At 26.5% G+C, this 19852-nt stretch overlaps 3 protein-coding genes across 5 annotated transcripts; 1 reads left to right on the top strand and 2 right to left on the bottom strand.

Moving 5' to 3' along the window:
- Positions 1-134: 134 nt before the first annotated feature.
- On the top strand, positions 135-10960 carry LOC127279840 (uncharacterized). 2 transcript variants are annotated; one of them, XM_051302460.1, is made up of 9 exons: positions 143-3107; positions 6564-6829; positions 6906-7077; positions 7387-7517; positions 7586-7800; positions 8006-8117; positions 8191-8373; positions 9537-9779; positions 10680-10960. In XM_051302460.1, exons 1-9 carry the CDS (start codon positions 557-559, stop codon positions 10758-10760), a joined length of 3954 nt encoding a protein of 1317 aa, XP_051158417.1. In that variant the 5' UTR covers positions 143-556; the 3' UTR covers positions 10761-10960. The 2 variants fall into 2 exon arrangements, with proteins under 2 accessions (XP_051158418.1, XP_051158417.1); XM_051302461.1 differs by lacking the exon at positions 10680-10960 and having other exon boundaries at positions 135-3107; positions 8159-8373; positions 9537-9683.
- On the bottom strand, positions 10961-18967 carry LOC127279842 (39S ribosomal protein L10, mitochondrial). 2 transcript variants are annotated; one of them, XM_051302463.1, is made up of 3 exons: positions 18592-18967; positions 14041-14553; positions 10961-11303 (listed from the first exon to the last, which is right to left on the bottom strand). In XM_051302463.1, exons 1-3 carry the CDS (start codon positions 18611-18613, stop codon positions 11092-11094), a joined length of 747 nt encoding a protein of 248 aa, XP_051158420.1. In that variant the 5' UTR covers positions 18614-18967; the 3' UTR covers positions 10961-11091. The 2 variants fall into 2 exon arrangements, with proteins under 2 accessions (XP_051158420.1, XP_051158422.1); XM_051302465.1 differs by lacking the exon at positions 18592-18967 and adding an exon at positions 14690-14838.
- LOC127279841 (partitioning defective 3 homolog) lies at positions 15191-18408 on the bottom strand. Its single transcript, XM_051302462.1, has one exon. It carries the CDS (start codon positions 17987-17989, stop codon positions 15200-15202), a length of 2790 nt encoding a protein of 929 aa, XP_051158419.1. The 5' UTR covers positions 17990-18408; the 3' UTR covers positions 15191-15199.
- Positions 18968-19852: the final 885 nt, after the last annotated feature.

Below are 19852 nucleotides of genomic sequence, written 5' to 3'. Positions count from 1 at the left end.
AAAATGTTTCATACAAAAAAAAATAATTCATCATAAGAAATTTCTTTGTATAAAAGAATTTGTGAAAAAAATCAAAGATTTGATATGTGAATAAGATATTTTTAAGAAATATATCACTTCTCTTTCCAAGTATAAAGTGGACTTGAAAATAACCCACGCCGGGAGAAGCGTGATCCTTCTATTAATAGTGAACTCACGTATATCTTTGTCGTGAGTTCAGCAACATCACCTTCTTTCTCCACAAAAATCATTAGTGCTTTTCATTTTTCAATGTGTATTTATTATAATCATAATTAATAATTTTCAATTGATTTTAAAAAATAGATTACCCATAAGTGACTTGTGAAAATAATAATGAATAAATAGTGTCGAGTGTGCTTTCAAGATTTTTGCAAAATTTGATGAAATCGCGATATCATAGAGAAGAGAGGGAAGAGAGCGAGAGAGAGAGAGAGACCGAAAAAGACGGACTGACAACTAACAATTTTGTGATACATTTTAAAACAGTAGTGCAGTGAGAAAGAGAGAATTAGAGAAGGAGAGAGAAAGATAGAGAATGTGTGAGTATTTCAATGGTACACCAAGTCAAGAAATTTCTTCTGTCGAGAAATCAGAAATAGGCAGCGGAGTATTACCCTTTAATAGAGCCGAAACAAAAGCATCTTTTGTCAGAGGAAATAATCGTTTTTCATTATTCAAGTGGCTTAAACGTGGCAATCGTGATTCAATTGATAAACATCGTAAGCGAATTTCAAATAAAAATATCAATTTCGAAGAAGAAAATCTCTCATCAAGTACCGATAGTGTATCAACATTTTATAGTACAACAACTGTTCATAGTTTTGCATTTCAAGCTGGTGAATTTCAAGAGTGCAATGATTTGAATCTTAATTTTCCACAAATTGACATTGGTCCATTTGGTTCGGGTGCTGTGAAATTATATGAAAAAACAGCTAACAATTCAAATTTCACCAATATCAATTATACACTACCAAATAAATTTTTACAAAAAAAAGACATCACAGAGAGATATTCACTTCAACCATCAAATTCATTTAATTCATGTGGTAACATTCCTGCTCCGGTGAATAACTGGAAAAAATCTTGTATAAAAAATAAAAAAGTACACGTAAAAGGTAAACGTAGAGCACCAAATCCTCCTGATTTTATACCAACTAGTAATGCAAAACAGTCATTTAAAACAACGAAAAAACGTACAAGAAGACGAGCTCCACCACCTCCAGATGAAAATTTAAAAATTGATAAAATCATTAAAACAAACGGTGACATCACAAAGGAAATTTTACCTACAATTAGTAATGATACATTAATATTGCGAGACGGAATTCTCCTGCCAAAAAATTCCACTGATTGTACAAATATTAATTCAGAAGAAACAATTTCGGATGTTGAAATTTCGCAAGGAAAAGAAATTCATTCAAAATCATTTGATAGAACAATGCCTCGTCCATGGTATAAACGAAGTGTTTTCGATCGTGATTCAAATACAGTAAAAAGAGATATTTCATCGTCAAGCGAAAAGAAAGAAGATTCCTCGAGTCCCTATTTTCCTTTTGATGGTTCACTTTCAAAATTAAATTTTTTTCATCGTACAGAACGAAATTCCGAGGATAGACGAAGGGATAAACGAAAATCAGGTATTTCCATTTTGACAAACATCAGTGAACTTGATAAAGAAGCCGCTGCCATTGTTCGTGAAGAACAAGCCAAAGCAAAGGCATTACAAGACGAAAATTTGAATATAGAAAAAATTCAAGATATGGTAGAATCTACCTCATCGCCTCGAAAAAGTACTCGTGCTTTGATATCAAAATTTAATGCCATAACTAATCTCTCAAAAGTGACAGTGAATACAAATTATTTTTCCAAAAATTCTCCAACGAGTCAAAGAAATAATGACAGAATTCGAGTACAAAGCAAAAATTCTTGTTTAGAACAAAAAATTGAACAGAAACAAGATATTTCCAGATACTTTATTCCACATCAAACATCACCCAAATCACACTTCAATCAAAATAAAATTGAATTAAATAAAAATGATCAAGTGGAAATTGAAAAAATTATCGAACCAGAAAATTCACAAAAAGAAGAAAGAAATGGAACCAACGAAATACAAAATACAGAATCATTGTTTAATAAAAAATATTCGTTGAATAAAAAAATTTTTCACGACAATAATCCACCACCGTTAATAATTAGAGAATTAGATTTAATATTTAATGAAATTGATAAACAATTAGAGAATAATATTAAAAAAAGCAGAATTAATAATTCAAAAATTGAAAAAGCAAGCACTTCTGATCAAATATTGAATTTTTTAATTGAATCAAAAGAGACTGGAAAAAGAACAAATAATGTTGAACAAACACTTGAGAAAGAATTAATTCACAATCAAAATAGAAATAGTAAAGAAAATTTATCAATATTAAATAAACAAGACGATCCTGCTACAATGGATTTGAAGGAGATTTTGAAAGAAATGAAGCACTCGTTACCTAAACGAGCAAAGGTAAAAAAAATTATTGACAATCATTCAGAAATTTTTAATGTAAATAATAAACCTTCCACAAGTACTTTTAATGATCTCAATGCATTTACTACTACTACTAATTTAAAAGAAAATATTTTAGAAAAATCTAAAACACGACTAGCAAGCCAAGAGAAATTTATAACTGACGTGCGTGAGGAAAAAAAACTCAAAGTATCATCGGCAGTTCAAACAAGTGGTAATGTGAGAAAAGTCAGTAATTTGCCATCAACATCAAGACAAATTACAAATCAAGAGACATTCACAAAAAGTGAATATGAAACTGGAACGAAATATAAAATAAATAAATTTCATTTAATAAGGCCAAAGGAATTTGATCAGATTGAAGCAATTAAACTTGTAAAAACACCATGGCTTGAGAATATTTATGCTAATGTAACTCAACAACCGTCTTGTTCGAATAAAATAATACTTCCATTAAGACCAATAATAAATGTACAACCTTCAGAATTGTTATTAAAGAGAAAAGAAGAAGTGGACAAAAAAAATTATCCTCTTTCTGCTAAATTGAATCAACAAGAAATATCACTTCCACTCAGTGAGTAAAATTTTTTATTTCTATTTAAGATTATGTAATTGTTATAAATAAATAAATATAAATAAATACAAATAAATATTCTCCGCAGGCTCTCTCGCAAAATACTCGATTGAATTAAAATTTTTTGGAGAACTCAAAAAATTTATAGTATAAGAATTCGTTGTCGCCAGAGTTTATTGAAATTTCTTCAAAAAGTTTATTTTTAAAAAAAATTGCATAAGGACGATTCCCCGTGAGATTTACATATGACATTTTAAATTCGCTAAATATATTTTTTTTTATCTTTATGGAAAAAAAGGTTTACGTATTTTTTTATTTTTTTATAAGTGCTCAAATTTTCGAGTTATGAATTTTTAAAAATCTGATTTTTTCGAGTTTTTTTTTAAATACACCTAATTTCAATGACATCTAACTCTAAAAGCATTGAATTTACGAATTATGACCAAGATACAAAAAAGTTTCAGTTTTTCATCGACTTTCAAAATATGTTAACGAAAAAAAAAATTTGAATTTGTTTATAAAAAACAGCGATTTTTTATAAACAAATTAAATTTTTTTTAATTTAGGGGCGATTTTTAAAATTTTTGTTTTATTTTTACACACATGAAAATAAGAGGAAAATTTTGTAATAAGTTTTGGAGTGGGCCTGATGTTTTTTTTGTTTATATAAATCGACGCCTCCCGTTGATTATTTTGTAATGATTAATTAATGAATAAAAAACAAATAATAAAATAAATGAAAATAAAAAATATTATATTAAAAAAGAAAAAAATTAATTTAGCCTTGAATTATAGTAATATTATTTTTATTATAATTTTTTTATTAACAAAATAAAAAAATCAATAAAAAAATTATAATAAAAAAAATAATATTTGTAATAAATAATTCAAGGCTAAATTAATTTTTTTCTTTTTTAATAATATTTTTTATTTTCATTTATTTTATTATTTGTTTTTTATTCTATTTCTTATTTTATTAATAATTATTAATCAGTAATTAATCATTAAAAAGTATGAATTAATATTCTGATGGACTTAAACTTCTTTTTTAATTTACGAAAACTTGAATTCGAATTTAATGCGAGATAGGATTATATTATACGGAAACTGAGTTAGCCTTTTATTATTTTGGCAAATGGACTAGCTTCATATTGAACTGAGCTCGAGTTGGCATTTTATTATTCTGACAAATGAACGGGCATCTTATCAACGGGAGGCGTCGAAATTGTTTAAAAATTTTTTTTTACTTTTTTTCGTGTTTTTTTTATTTTTCGAAATGAAAAGTGTTTTGGGCACTAGGATCTTTTAGTAAACTCAAAGAAAAGCAAATTAAAATAGATTTTATTTTGAAAAATAAAAAAAAAAGAAAAAAAGTAAATTTTTTTTTTAAATAAATTATTCAAAATTATTAACGGTATTATTAACTGCTCAGAACTTTTACTTTTATTTGGTTTTCATATATCACAAAGATCCGCAAGACATCCACAATTATTTAATGTTCCTTTTTGCAGAACTGACTATTTAGATAATTCTGTAATTAACAGACTACGTAGGGAGGCAAATCAGTTCAATAGTAATGTCAATTTTTTTGGTATTTCTTTAAACTCTTTCATAAGAGAACTTCGTAACCTATTGTACGATAATAACAACAATAATGTTAATGCGGCCAACTGAATTTTTTCATTGTTATAAAATTTCTTATTTATAGTACTTTGTACGAATGGGTTCTACCCGTATACATTCAATAAATAAATAAATAAATTATATAAACAAAAGGATCATCAGGCCCACTTCAAAAAAAAAATTGCCCCTAAATTTAAAAAAATTTAATTTGTTTATAAAAAATTGCTCTTTTTTTTATAAACAAATTCAAAATTTTTTTTTTCGTTAACATATTTTGAAAGTCGATGAAAAACTGAAACTTTTTTGTATGTTGGTCATAATTCGTAAATTCAATGCTTTTAGAGTTAGATGTCATTGAAATTAGGTGTATTTTAAAAAAACTCGAAAAAATCAGATTTTTAAAAATTCATAACTCGAAAATTTGAGCACTTATAAAAAAATAAAAAAATACGTAAACCTTTTTTTTCCATAAAGATCGAAAAACAAAATATTTACCGAATTTAAAATGTCATATGTGAATCTCACATGGAATCGCCCATAAGTATTTAAAAAAAATACAATATGTTGGCACTACAATTTTGGTAAATTCCTCAAATGTGCAAATTTTTAAAAATAAATTTTTTTGAAAATTTTTTAATAAAATCTGACACATGAAAACAAATCTATATACTATTTTTAAGTTCTCCGCAAAATTTTAACTCAATCTATTAAATATTTCCAGGCCTCGGATCGACTTTCAGGCACAAAAAAAATTGTTTTAGTCGATTTATATTTCAAAAACAAGTCGAAAAAGTCGATTTTTTTTATTTTTACAAAATTGAATTGTTTAATAAATATTTTACTTTATATAACTAATGTTATAAGATATTAAATTTATTTTTATTAATTCTGTAATGAGAATTATTCTATAATGAATATTATCAAGAAAATTTAATTCGAATATTTCAGAATCGAAGTAATTGTAAGACAAATGTTCAAAATTTTATTTAAGTAGGACAAATTTCTAAAAAAAATTCTTAAAGTTCCATTTTTATAATTTTTTTAAGTCTGATTCAAGCAATTTATTCGAATTAAAAATTTTGTCATATTTTTTAGTTGTGATGGTCGAAAAAATTTAAGGTAATACTTAATCTCAAGTTTTACAGATTTTTAAATAAACATTTTTTTAAAAATAATAATAATTATGGAACAGTTAAAATTGAAATTTTTTGAAATAATTGAATTTCAAAAGATTTTGTTAATTTTCAGACAATAATTAAATTTTACAGAACTAAAAATAATTTATCAAATAATTTTAGATAATATTTTTTAAAAATAATTAAATTTACAAAGATTTGCAATTTAGATTTTTGAAATTAATTGAACTTCAAGTGATTTTTAATTAAAAATTTTTGATGATTTCACTAAAAAAATTTATTAGAAATTGCAAACAAAAATACAATAATTTGAAAACTTTTTAAGTGAAAAATGCTTTCAGATAATTGAATTTTTGAAGAATATTGTAAAAATCATTAAAAATAATTAAAATTTTTGCAAATAATTCAATTTCAAGTGAGATTTTGAATTAAAAATTTTTGGTAATTTTATTTGGTAATTTTTTAAAAATTATAAACAATTATTAAATTTCATAAAAATTTTAATTGAAAAATAGTTTTAAGATAATTGAAATTGTGAAGAATTTCATTAAAATTATTAAAAATAATTAATTTAGTGAAGAATTTTAGTTAAAAATTTGTTAAATAATTGAAATAAAGAAGAATATTTACATGAAAAATCACAACAATCACATAATCTTAACATTTTTTTTTCTTAATTTACAACTTTATATTTCAGCTGGAGGTAAATACGAACAACGTAATTTTAATGATTCACAAAAACAAAATATGAATACACTGGCTGTGAATAAGTTATTGAAAAAATTGGAAGCCTCAATTGCATCTGGAAATCATCAGCAAGCATCAAAATTGGCTAAAGAACTTGCAGAATTAAAAATTCAATGCTCAGTAATTCGACAACGTTCAATTAATAATACACGTGAATTAAATGTTAATATGTATATTGAGGATAAAGAAGCTCATCAAGGACCAATTCCACTTTTGGTAATTTTTGTCCTTCTTTAACAAATTTTACGATATTATTTTAAAAATATTTGAATATCTAAATTATTATTCTTAGTTGCCTTTAAATATGACAGTTGCACAATTAAAAGCAAAAATTTCACTGGAATTTGAAATACCAACGAATATTCAACGATGGATTATTGGTAAAAATTTAGCCGAAAATGAAAATTCAACTTTAGAAGAATTACAGACAACTGATTCAATATTCTTATATCTTGTTGCTCCCGGTAAATATTAGACTTTACACTGAAAAAAAAAAATATTTCATTTAAATAATCGGTTACTTGACTATTATCAAATAAATATTTACTTGAACCAAATAAATTTTATAATCAAATAAAACTATATTCGAACCAATAATTTTGAAACAAATACCATTTAATTATTTGATACAAATAAATATTTATTTGATAATAATCAAGTAACCAATTAAAATATAATTTCCTCTCGACTTCGAAAATTAGATACGAATTTGATTTTGTTTAAAATTATTAACAAATTTTAATAATAAATCTTTTATTAATATTATATTAAAGCATTAGAAATGACTTCGGACGAAGTAACTAAGCCTGAAAAATCTAATGCTGTGGAGGAAATTGAAAAATTGAACATTAAACAAATAGAAACTATACCTGAAACTAAAGTGACAATAGAAGAAACACAAAAGGTAATTTTTATAAAAGTCAAAATCATCATATTTTCACATTAAAATTGTCAATATTTTAAATTCAATAGAAATATGAAGAAAATTTAGAAATAATTTTGACAAATGATAAAACACCAGAAAACGTTCCTGAGATAATAAAATTGGAACGATATGAAGAATTAATGTCCTTGGAGAATTGTGATTTAATACCAAATTCTGAAGCAATCGAGTGTCCAATATGCTTTGTAACATACGGTCCACAGGAAGGAGTTACATTAAGGGATTGTCTGCACACGTTTTGCAGGTTTTTTTTTCACACAAAATGCTTGATTAGGAAAAATCTTTTTAATTGTCTATACCAAGTGGGCCTATTTCAGTTTCTTAATTTTTATTTCTATTAATAAACTAAATCGTAGAAACTGAAAGTGATCCACCTTCTTTTCGGTAAGTCTCGTCATTGAATGAAATTGGTTTAATATTTGAAAATTTGTTGGCTGATTAATCTTTAGGCTGTGTATTACCAATACGATTGTTTACTGTGAGGAAGCAGAGGTGCAATGTCCATACAGGGATTCGATGTACACTTGCGAGTCAACACTTCAAGAACGAGAAATTAAGGCGGTAAGTCAGTCACGAGCTTCATGATACGATGCAAATTACAGTACATTTATCCGCTGGTGACGCTCACGTACAGCTTGTGGCGCCAGAAGTTTATCAGCAACATCTATCCAAGTCCATTGCACAAGCTGAGAACAATGCTGGGAATAATGCGTTTCACTGCAAGACACCCGACTGTCCAGGATGGTGCATTTACGATGACAATGTCAACAATTTTTTTTGTCCCGTGTGTCACATGAATAACTGTTTAACTTGTCAGGTAATTTCTTTTTTTTTTTTGAAAAATAACAGGGTTGCCACGAAAGACTGATTTTTAAATAAATTCCAAACCCAAATATAAATCTATTTTGATGAATTTTTAGCCACTTACGTCAAAAAATATTTCAAGTAAATTATTATAACAATAAAATATTCTGTAAATTAATTTCTTGCAAGAAATCGCAAAATGAATTCACTCCAATTAAAAATAATGATTTTTTTTTCCATGTTTCGATGATCGAATTTCTATTAAACCAGATTTTATTAAGAAAAATTTATAATGAATGGAATTTTTTTACGGAAGAATTTTTGTTTAATTGATTTTTCATTTAATGAAATTTTTATTTTTCATATATCTACTTTAGCAAATTTTTATTTAACAGAATTTTCACAGATATTTATTTTAAAGAATTTCTAATTAATGGAATTTTTGTATTGATTTAATTTTACTTATCTGAATTTTTTATTTAATCGAATTTCCACTTATCTTAATTCTTATTTAGCAGAACTTTTATTTAGCCAAATTTTTATTTAATTTTCAATTAATAGATAGAATTCGCTTACATAAAAACTCTATATGAAATGAAAATTCGATTGAATTAGTCTTCGGATCGACTTTAAGGCACAAAAAAGTTGAAAAAGTCGATTTTGTAATTCTTTAATAAATTTAATTAGAAGTTAATAAACTTTTTATTAACTATTATAAAGTTTATTCAATGTATTATTAATTTTATAATTGAATGAAGAACAATTTTCAGTATTATTAGATTTGAAAAAAAACTTCAGGTTTCTTTTTTCTTAAAAATTTTTAAAATTTTATGGAAACTTTTTTAATTCAGATTTTCAATAAAATTTTCGAATTAAAATCGCTTAAAACTTTCAGTCTCTTTTAAAAAATTTTATCTAAGGTCAATTCTTTATAAATTGAGTCAAATAATTAAATTTTCAAAAATTATTAAAAACTTGAGATTTTTTCGATTCAAATACCTAGAGGAAATTCAATTTTCAGAATGCTATTTCATAAAATTCCCCCACATTTCCAGGTTTTCCATTACTAAAAAAAAAATTTCCACGACAATTCCAGATTTTCCAGGTCTGTGGCAATCCTGGGATATAATTTATCTGCTTTTAAATTAATAATTTTATTTTCTCCTCAAAATTAAGGTCATACACATGGGTAAAAATTGTCGACAATATCAAGAGGAATTGAGACTATCAAAAGAAACGAATGAAGATTCTGATAGAACTGCAGCGGTTTTAGAAGAAATGGTTAATAGAGGTGAAGCACTTGCTTGTCCCACTTGTGCAGTTATTCTTATGAAAAAATGGGGTTGCGATTGGCTTCGATGCTCAATGTGTAAAACTGAAATTTGTTGGGTCACAAAAGGTCCACGATGGGGACCCGCTGTAAGTAGAATTTAAATTAAATTTTTATTCAAACAAAAATAGATTCTATTTCAAACTGTTACAACTTAAAAAACGATTTTCAAACGATCGCAAACAGAAAGTTTTTCAAGTGAATTTTATTCTATAAAAAAATTAATTATTTATATGTTTTTTTAAATTTCTCACAAAAAAAATTATTAAAGTTATGAAAATTCAAAGTTAAAAATTTTAACAAAAATTCTTTTAATAGAAAAAATGCAGAATTCCGTTAAATAGAAATTTGCCTTAATAATTGTTTTCTATAATTAATATTTTCTTTGCAATATAATTTCTATGAGAATCGTATTAAACGAAAAATTCATCTAACTGGAAATTTGGATTTAAAAAAATTTCGTAAATTTAAAAATTTCTATTGAATGGGAACTTTGCTAAATTTAAATTTAGTTAAATAAAAATTTTGTAGAAATTTTATTTAATTATTTTATAATTTTACTAGATAAGAATTCGGTTAAATAGAAAAATTCAGAATTTTCATGTGATTCTAATTTTTAAATGACCAATTAAAAATTATAAAAAAAATATTCTACGACTGAAAAATTTTTGAGATATTAAGAATTTTAGATTTCAAAACGGAATTTCTTTATGAAATTGAGAGAAATTAAAAAAACATTAAGAATTTTCTTTCAAAGTAGTGTTTAACATTTTATAATTTCTTCTTTTATAAAATAAAATACATTTAAAAAAAGCTCAGCTCGCGATCGTCTTTTATTGGTGGTGCAATTTAAAATATAATACCCCAGATATATAAGATTTTTTTCCAATAAAAATATTTGACCAATATTAGTCTTGCTTTTTAAAAATTACAAATTTGTTTATTAATAATACTTGATTAACAATTTTATAATTTTTGTTTTCTTTTAGGGAAAAGGTGACACGTCCGGGGGTTGTAAATGTGGAGAAAATGGAATGAAATGTCATCCTCGATGCAATTATTGCCATTAGTTATCACAATAAATTTAATTGCTAACTGATGAAATTAAAATTTTAACCATATAATTGAAATTTTGCTTTCTTCTAGTTGCTTTTAATTAATAGAATTATATATAACTTTTTAAATATTTTTAAAAAATATTAGTTTATATAATGAAACGTCATGTGATAATGGTAAAAGTGAATAAAAACAGTATCTAATCTCACTAAAATCACGTTTAAAAAATTATTTATGTTATATATATATAGTGTCTAAATGTAAATTCCTTAAAGCTTCACATATTTCTTACGTATGATACATTATCAATATACCAATAAAAAAAAATGTTAACATATGCACCAGTTAATCATTATTATCGCAAGTTGATTTCGCTGTACTTATTTGTTCCAACCTTGTAACTAATGTTGATTGATGATGGGTTAGTTGTCTATTTAAATTATTACCACCTGCATTTTGTAATACTGAAACCAAGCCGACTCGGGCGGATGTTAGATCCATTTTTCCGTATTCCAAAAATTCGTTTCGATGCAACAATTTATCGTTAAGTATGCCAGCTGTAAATCATAAATATTCTCATTATGAAATTCTATTCGTCAAATAAATTTATAAAAAATAACAAATTTTTCGCAATTTTGAATATATAAACTTCAATTAAGTCTTTCACATATTTTTTTGTATTAATCATTACTTTAAGTGAATGGAAAATAAATACCAATTTTTGTTTATTTTTAAAAGTAATTAATTAGTTTTTTGATGGTTGTTAAAGTTAAATTTTTCTGTCTTATCGACTTTAAAAATACTTTTTTAAATACATTTTATTTTTAAAGAAATTATTATGAAATATGATATTGGTAAAGTTCACAATGTTTATGATCAACGATTTAGAAGAAAAAATATTTCTCTGTACAAATTTATTAAAAATTTTGTTTCTAAAAATTGGTTTGCAATGTTCCTTGATCAAAAATTTTGAGAAGAAAAATTTATAGTAAAAAAATTAATTATTCCCGTGTGGAAAAGTGATGTGGGCCCCCAGCGGGGGCCCTTATGGATCGCCCTCATGCCATGAGGGCCGCATATGGATGATCCATAGGGGCCCCTCATGGAAACGACATGCTCATCGATGAGGGCGCCCGCATGGGCGATCCATGAGGGTGCCCCTACGGGCGCCCTTATGGGCCCTCACGTTTGCCCTCATCTTGCCCTCAAGTTTGCCATAATGTTTTTTAATCAATAATATTAATAATAAAAGTTAATTAATAATAAATAAGCTTAAGTTATGAATAAATAACATATTTATTTAATAATTATTCAATTTTAAATTAAATTCTTACTCAAATTGAATTTATTAATTAACGTTCTAATTAATTAACTGTCGGATATAATTAAAAGTAATAATAAATTAATTAATTAAAAAATTAAAAAATATGTAATTTATGCATACTATTAACGGATATTTTCATTTTTCAATTAATTCATACATAGAATTAATGATTAAACGCAAACCTGAGAAATAAATAAATCTAACGCATGGGGGGAATCGAACCTACGACCTACGGACTATGAGTCTAACGCTTTACCAACTACGCTACGCACGCTACTTCAAAACGAATGCTAACTTCTTGCTGCTATTTAAACTTCCAAAATACCTAACAAAGAAAAGTGCTTAACATCATTTAGTTAAAGTTAAGATATTAAATTATATTTTCCAATCAAATGCAATTTATAAAATATAATTAATTATATGCTTTATGATTATTATCATGAATCATCTCAGGTGAATTTTCAAAAAAGTGTAAATATATTTTTATGAAAAACGCGTTTTTCGTTGTTTTGAATCATTGGAAACATTCATTTTTTGTTGATAAAAAAATATTTGATTTTTGGACTTAGAAAATTTTGCTAATCGATCATGAGGGCGATCCATGCGGGCCCCTACGGTGCCCCTCATGGATTCGCCATATGGATCAGCCCTCATGGGCCCCCGCCGGGGGCCCCGAACTCTTGAGGGCAAGATCGTGGCTTTTTCCACACGGGTTATTATTTATTATTAATTATTAGATTATTTCAATTCAAAATTATTAAAAAGCGTTTAATTTTGCAATTCTTCGAAAATATGTCATTGAAATCTCAAAGATGTTAAATTGACATTTTTGAAAATAATTAAATTTTCAAAGAATTGGAATTTTTAAGAATAATTAAATTTTTTAAGAGACTTATTTGAAATTATTTTAAATAATTGAATCATTAAAAAATTTTAAATGTAACTTTTGAAAATAATTAACTTTTTAAAGAGCTGATCTTGAAATTTTTAAATTTTAATTGATCAGTTTGAAAATAATTAAATAATCAAAGACCTTTAATTGAAAATTTTAAAATTACATTAACGTTCTAAGAATTAAAGTTGAAATTGCAGTTTTCAAATTAATTTCACATTCTTAGAATCATATTTGAAATTTTTGAAAATAATTGAATTTTTAGACATAGATTAAATTTTTTTTTAACTAATAAAATTTTTCAAGAATTTTAATTGAAAGTTTCAGAAGCAAATGAGTTTTTAAAGAATTGTAGTTAAGAATTTTTTAAATAATTCGATTTTTGTAGAATTTTTACAGTTATTTTTGAAATTAGCTGAAATTGTTAAGGAATATTTATTACAACATTTAAAGAAAGTTTAATAGAAATTATTCAAAAATAAAATTGAATCTTAAAGTATTTCAATATTTTGTTTTTAAAATAATGTAATTTTCAAAGAATTTTCGTTGAAGATTTGAAAATTATTGAATTTTTCAAGGATTTTATTAAAAATTTTAGAAGATAATTGAATTTAGGATTACTTTAATGAATATGTTGGAAATAATTGAATTTTCCAGGAATATTAATTGCAATTTTTGAAATGAATTAAGTTTTTGAATTAAAATTATTGAAGAGCGTTTAATTGCAATTTTTTGAAAGTAATTGAATTTCCAATAATTTTAATTTTAAGTATTTAAAATAATTGAACAATTAGAAATGTTATTAATATTTTTAAAAATAATTTAATTTTTGAAAGACTTTAATTGTTTTTCAAATAATTGAAGAACTGTGAAGATTTTTATCTTAATTAATTAATTATCAATTAATAGATTTAAAAACTATATATAATTCTGGCAATTTTTTTTCCATTTATTTAGAAAAAGTAGCATTCATTAGCTTCTAGTTAAAATTAGTATTAAAAAAGTAGCTCTACCGAAAAAAAGTATCAAAAAAGTAAAAAAATGTGTGTGTGTGCGGTTTATAATATAAAAATCTTACCCAATAAAGTTAATTCCGGTGTCTTTTTAGCAGTTTGGACAAGTGCTTGAACATTAACATCTGGACTAAATACTAATGCAGATCTTGTAAGAAATAGTTTAAGAACAGGTTCATAAATTGTATCCGTTAATGCTAATTTCATTAATGTATAACCATAATTTTTTGTATACATATTATGCTTTTTTAATCTAACTTGAAAATTAAAATTATCCTCAGCTTTTATTGAATTCATATGAAAAATTCCAATCATTTTAGAATTATTGAACCAATTTAAAATTTCTCTTGCTATTATCATTTCATAAGGATGTGCAACATATTTCTTTACATCCTTTTTCTGTGCTGATATACAAACTTCCCATAATTTTTTCCCTTTATTTGGATTCGCATAAATTGGAGTTAATAATTCCATTACTTTTCCTCGCTCATGATGAAAGGGTTTTGGCCTCTGTATATTTATTTTAGAACGGAATCGTATCTGTTGAATTGATACTGATTTTTGAGCTGTCTGTAACACTAAAACAAAAATTAAATAATTTTAACAAATGATAAAATAATCATAGAATGAGAAGCATTTTTTTTTTTTTTTGGTATGCTAATCATTAATAATTTACAGATTATAACAGGAATGACAAAAATAAATATATCTTACCTAAATGACAATTTGTCATTATTTTTTTCACATTGAAAAACAATTATTGGATCAGAAAGTAATTGAAAATTTTTCCATATCTTGTTATCAAATATAGTTGCTGGTGGTAAAATTATTTCAGTTGAATTATTTAAATACTTGCGATTTTCAATCATAACTTGCATTTTCAGTGTGGAACGTAGTCAACTTATTAAAATTAAGTACAAAATTAAATATATACAAAATTCGATCCATTTATTTTTAGTATGCAGATATAAGGCACTTGAAACCAGGTCCTCCTTGTTTTTGTAAATTTACAATTAGGCTTATATTATGCCTAAGAATGTACTTGCGTAATTTGATATTATACTAGAATTGATTCTAGTTAAATTCAGTCACGATAAAAAAATTAGTTTCTTGTTATTTAAATTTCTATTTAATTTTCATACATATATTAATATATGTACATATTAATAATTGTCATTAAAATTTTCAATAAAAAAAAAAGATCTTTTTGGAAAAAAATAATAATTACGAAATGTAATTAATTGTTCCACTACAATAATTATTAGTTTCATGGCGATTTTCTAAATTATCGCCAAAATTAAGTGACTTTCTATTTTTTCCTAAACGTAGCATTGATCGAATTCCACCTTTTTTTCTTGAACGTTTGTATCGATCATCCAATGCTGAATTTAATGACGCCTGCTTGACATCGCCTCGCGTGTTGGAGAATCCTTCTCTTGCTTCGTTAAAATTATTTGCATTTGGAATGTTATTACTGTGAACATCGTCAACAAGCCAATGTTTACGAGGTGATGAATGCTTGTTATTACATCCTGGAATTGTATATAAATACTCTGATTGAGGTTGGTCCACAAATTTCTTATCGTAATGTTTTCTATTACTATCAAACGATGAACTTTCCCCTACTTTGTCACCAAGTTTTTCAACACTGTAACCACGTTTTTTATCATCTCCAATACTCTCTGAATGGCTATTATGCTCGGCACTTTTATTTTCTCTGCCTTCGCGTAATTTTTTATTTCTCTTATAGGTATCAGTATTTTTAGCATCAAGAACAGCGTGTCGCTTTTCAGACATACTCTGTCGACCTAAAGCGTCACGAGAAAATTTATTTGTTGATGAATTAAATTCTTCTAATGACAATTGACTATCGTACGTTGGATCACCCGAATACTGACTGTCCTTATCTTCGGAATTTCTTTTTATTTCATTACCGTGATTATCATGATTAGAATCTTCCATTAATACTGAATCACCATTTTGTGGTAATGTTAATTTTTTAATATTAACATTACTCGCCGAATCCATCCATATTTTATTAGTGGCAATACAATAACTTTCATTGCGCAAACTATTTTTATTATATTGTTCAGTTAATCTATCTATAACTGGATTCCAAGGCGAAGCTGAAGCTGACGATAGCAAAGAACCATTATCCAATGCATCCGATGGTGAATTGAGATTATTTTTATCTTTACTTTCATTACGTTTCGTGGAATCTGAAATGTATACAGCTGATTCTAATTTACCAGGAGTATCAATAAAATTTTTGTCACAATTGTCGTATGAAGATACACGTCTCGCTATCGTCAGTGAAATAACTCCAGTTACTGAACTATTAGTATTGAGCATAGCACGTCTCAAAGTTTCCATAGCATCGGAATTTGAAAGTCCTAATAAGGAAACTCCATTCACATTGAGCAGTTGATCGTTTGTTCTTAAACGACCATCCCTGGATGCCGCTCCGCCGTGTAAAACACTTTTAATAAATATACCTAAGTCAACGTTAGTATTATCGTCATTACTACTTGTTTTACCTTTTACGCTTACTCCAAGTCCTGCTTTCTCGGAATCATGTACTGGAATGTCTAAAGTTAAAATCATTCGATTTTTTTTAGGTGATAAAATAACTTCATCGGAAATTTGAATTGTTTTAAAATTAAATTTATCCATTGTATATGAATCCAATTTTTCTTCATCACTTTTTTTTATTGGCGAACGATGAGAATTTTTCGATGTATTTATTGAATCGATGACACCAATTTGTGTATCAGATGTATTTGCTGATACTTCCTCCTGACGTGATACCAATAATTTTACTTTACCACCTGGTAAAATACTTCTCAATAAAGCAACAACTTCATCTTGACTTTTGCCCGTCATTTCCTTTTTATTGACCTCCAATAATCTATCACCTGGTTTTAATCGTCCATCTTCAACTGCTGCACCTTTTGGTAAAATATTTTTTATATAAATTGGACAATGACCACCAGCTGGATTATCACGTGTAGTGACACTAAAACCCAAACCATTACTTCCCTTGGTCAATTCAATTTCAATCATTTTCCCTATTTTTCGAGTATTTGCCGTTTGAAGAATATTATAATTCGTTCCCTGTAATTTTTTAACATTTTCCTCACTTTCTACTTTTTCACTACCTGGACTTTTAGGCAGAGGCTTATCAACATTCTTTTTATGCTTCAATACCGATATATTTAAACAAGGCTCACTCATACACGTTCGAAATATTTCCTGAACTTTAGAAAAAGGCATACGCAATAAATTGTGACCATTTATTTTAATAATATTGTCATGTAATTCAATTTGACCATCCTTTGCTATCCTTCCATTTGGCTCAATTCCCTCAACACGAAGACCCTGATCATTTCCCGATAAATCATAACAAGGAACAACATGCAATCCCAATGGACCAGCTTCATTTTTAATAATAATTTCACGTATCTCGTCATTAATTGGAAGGGGAAAATTTGACAATTCATAAAATGATTTTGCATCCTGTCCTAATGGTTCTTTTCGACGTGATTCACGCGGTAATGATTGTGCCGAATAAGTTGTGAGATATGGCTCTCTTGTTGAAAGTACATGCATCGATAACCTCTTTGTACTTTCTCTCTTAATATTGCTCGATTGCGGATTATGATGATGATGATGGTGATGATGATGATGATGTCCATCGCCTCCGTGAAAAAAATCAGGACTATTTGTCCCAACTGAACTAGCACCATCGCCCCCAGCATGAATAACATCGGAATAAATAAAATGCGCGACTATTTGTTCTCTGTCGTCAGCTACATCGCATAACCTGTCATCGGGATCGAGAAGACCACCACCCGTTAAAGACGACAGACTATTGATTGTTAATGCACTATCACTTTTACCAGTTGCTTTTTTATAACGTAACGTTGCTTCATGCATTAAATCCTTAACAAACAATGTTCCATCCCCACAGGGAACCACCACTCGCACATTATCAAAGCACACGGTCACCTTCATACTCCCTTCGATTTTGACATTACTCGCGTTCGTTTTGAATTTCAATTGAGGAAATTTCTTTCAATTTAGTAAAAAGAAAAAAAAAACAAACTTTTCAATCTAGCTTTCTTCTAATTTACTAAGGGAAAGTATTTTTCTTATACCAAATAGTCTGTCCACTAATCACATAGTATTTCTGATATTTCACTCTATGAAATGAATCACCGACGCAGCACACTTGAGACCTACACTCACACACACACAAAAGCACTGAATTTACATTAAACAAAAAAATACTTCAAAAATTCATATTTTCTTTTCTTTCATTATAATATATAAGGAATGTTTTGGCATTATCAACAATGATTAAAAAATTTGTACAATTTATAACATGAAATACATTAAACAGACGCAATCACAATTATCAAACTACGACATTTTGTTTCTGTTCCGTATTTCAAATATCTGAACAGAAACATTTAGGAATTGAACTAAACAAAAATGGCTGAAACTGGACAACCTGAACTATACTAATAATTTATTTACAACAAAAAGCCGCTAATAATTTATTAAAGTTTATTAATAATAATTACTTTTTAATAAATAAAAATATTTTATCTTACCTTTATTTAAACAAAGAGCCATTGTGATAATTATTTTATTTTATTTGCAAATATAATTTAAGCACGAACATAAGAATTGTCTCACGTTTTTCACTTAGAGTTCACACACACACACTTCTAATTGACTAATGTTACTATACACTGTCACGGTTCAATTCCGTTGTTTCTTTTTCAAATATTTATATGATATATACAAGCAGAAGGAGTGCATCAGAAAATATTATTTTCTATTGTTCAGCTCGTTACTCACACAAGACAATGTTATCATCAAATTAGGGTTAAATTGCATTCGTGAGAAAAGAGAAAAAATTAAGGCATTGAGCTATGAGTAATAGAGGTACAAACACGTGCAACAAATGCTGTTCTTCTGTTTAGATTCTGCTGCGTAGAAAAAAATAATAATGAACAATTTATGTTTATAACCTAACCAACAGAACAATATTATTGCACGTGAGTGTATGTTGTGATATTTATTTACATGAATTAACGTTTTGCTTTTTATTTTTAATTATATTCGCAACATTTTTCGAGAACAGTAGAATGTCCAAAATGTGACATCCCAAGAGAAATTTGTGTGTACGTACCTTTATAATTAAGGCTGTATCCATAATGGGCTCTTTTTGGAGGCGCATAATTTTCTCAAAAATATAAATTAAAATTTTTATTTTAAAATATTTCATTAGAAATAATTATTTTTTAGATGAATTTTCAAATCTCGAATTAAAAAATGATTTTCTTTTAATACGCATTTTTATATAACAAAATTTTTAGCAACCGAATTTTTTTTGTCAGAATTTTTATTTTACAGACTTTTTCTTTACATAAATTTTTTTTTAAAATAATTTTAATTTAAGAAAATTTTAATTTTACAAAATTTTTAAATGACAGAAATTCCAATTACCTGAATTTTAATTCGACTGAATTTTTAATTAATAGACTTTTTAAGACGCCGAATTTTTTTGTCCGAAATTACAAATGACCGAAAAAAACAATCGATAGAAAGATTTCGGCGCAATTTTTGAAAATTGACCAAACCCTTTTTTTATAATTTCTAATTGGACAATTTTCAAAAATTGCGCCGAAATCTTTCTGTCGATTGTTTCTTCGGTCATTTGTAATTTCGGACAAATAAAAATTCCTCGTCTTAAAAATTTTATCAATTCAAAATTCGAACAAATTAAAATTCGGTGAATTGAAATTTCTGTCATGTAAAAATTCGAATGACATACAATTCGATTGAATAAGAATTTTATTAAATTAA

This window comes from Leptopilina boulardi, unplaced genomic scaffold (genome assembly GCF_019393585.1).
Source record: "Leptopilina boulardi isolate dan_hultmark-lab unplaced genomic scaffold, ZJU_Lbou_2.1 LbouV2_223, whole genome shotgun sequence".
In the NCBI taxonomy this organism is placed as follows: domain Eukaryota; kingdom Metazoa; phylum Arthropoda; class Insecta; order Hymenoptera; family Figitidae; genus Leptopilina; species Leptopilina boulardi.
This window is presented reverse-complemented; position numbering and strand designations above follow the sequence as displayed.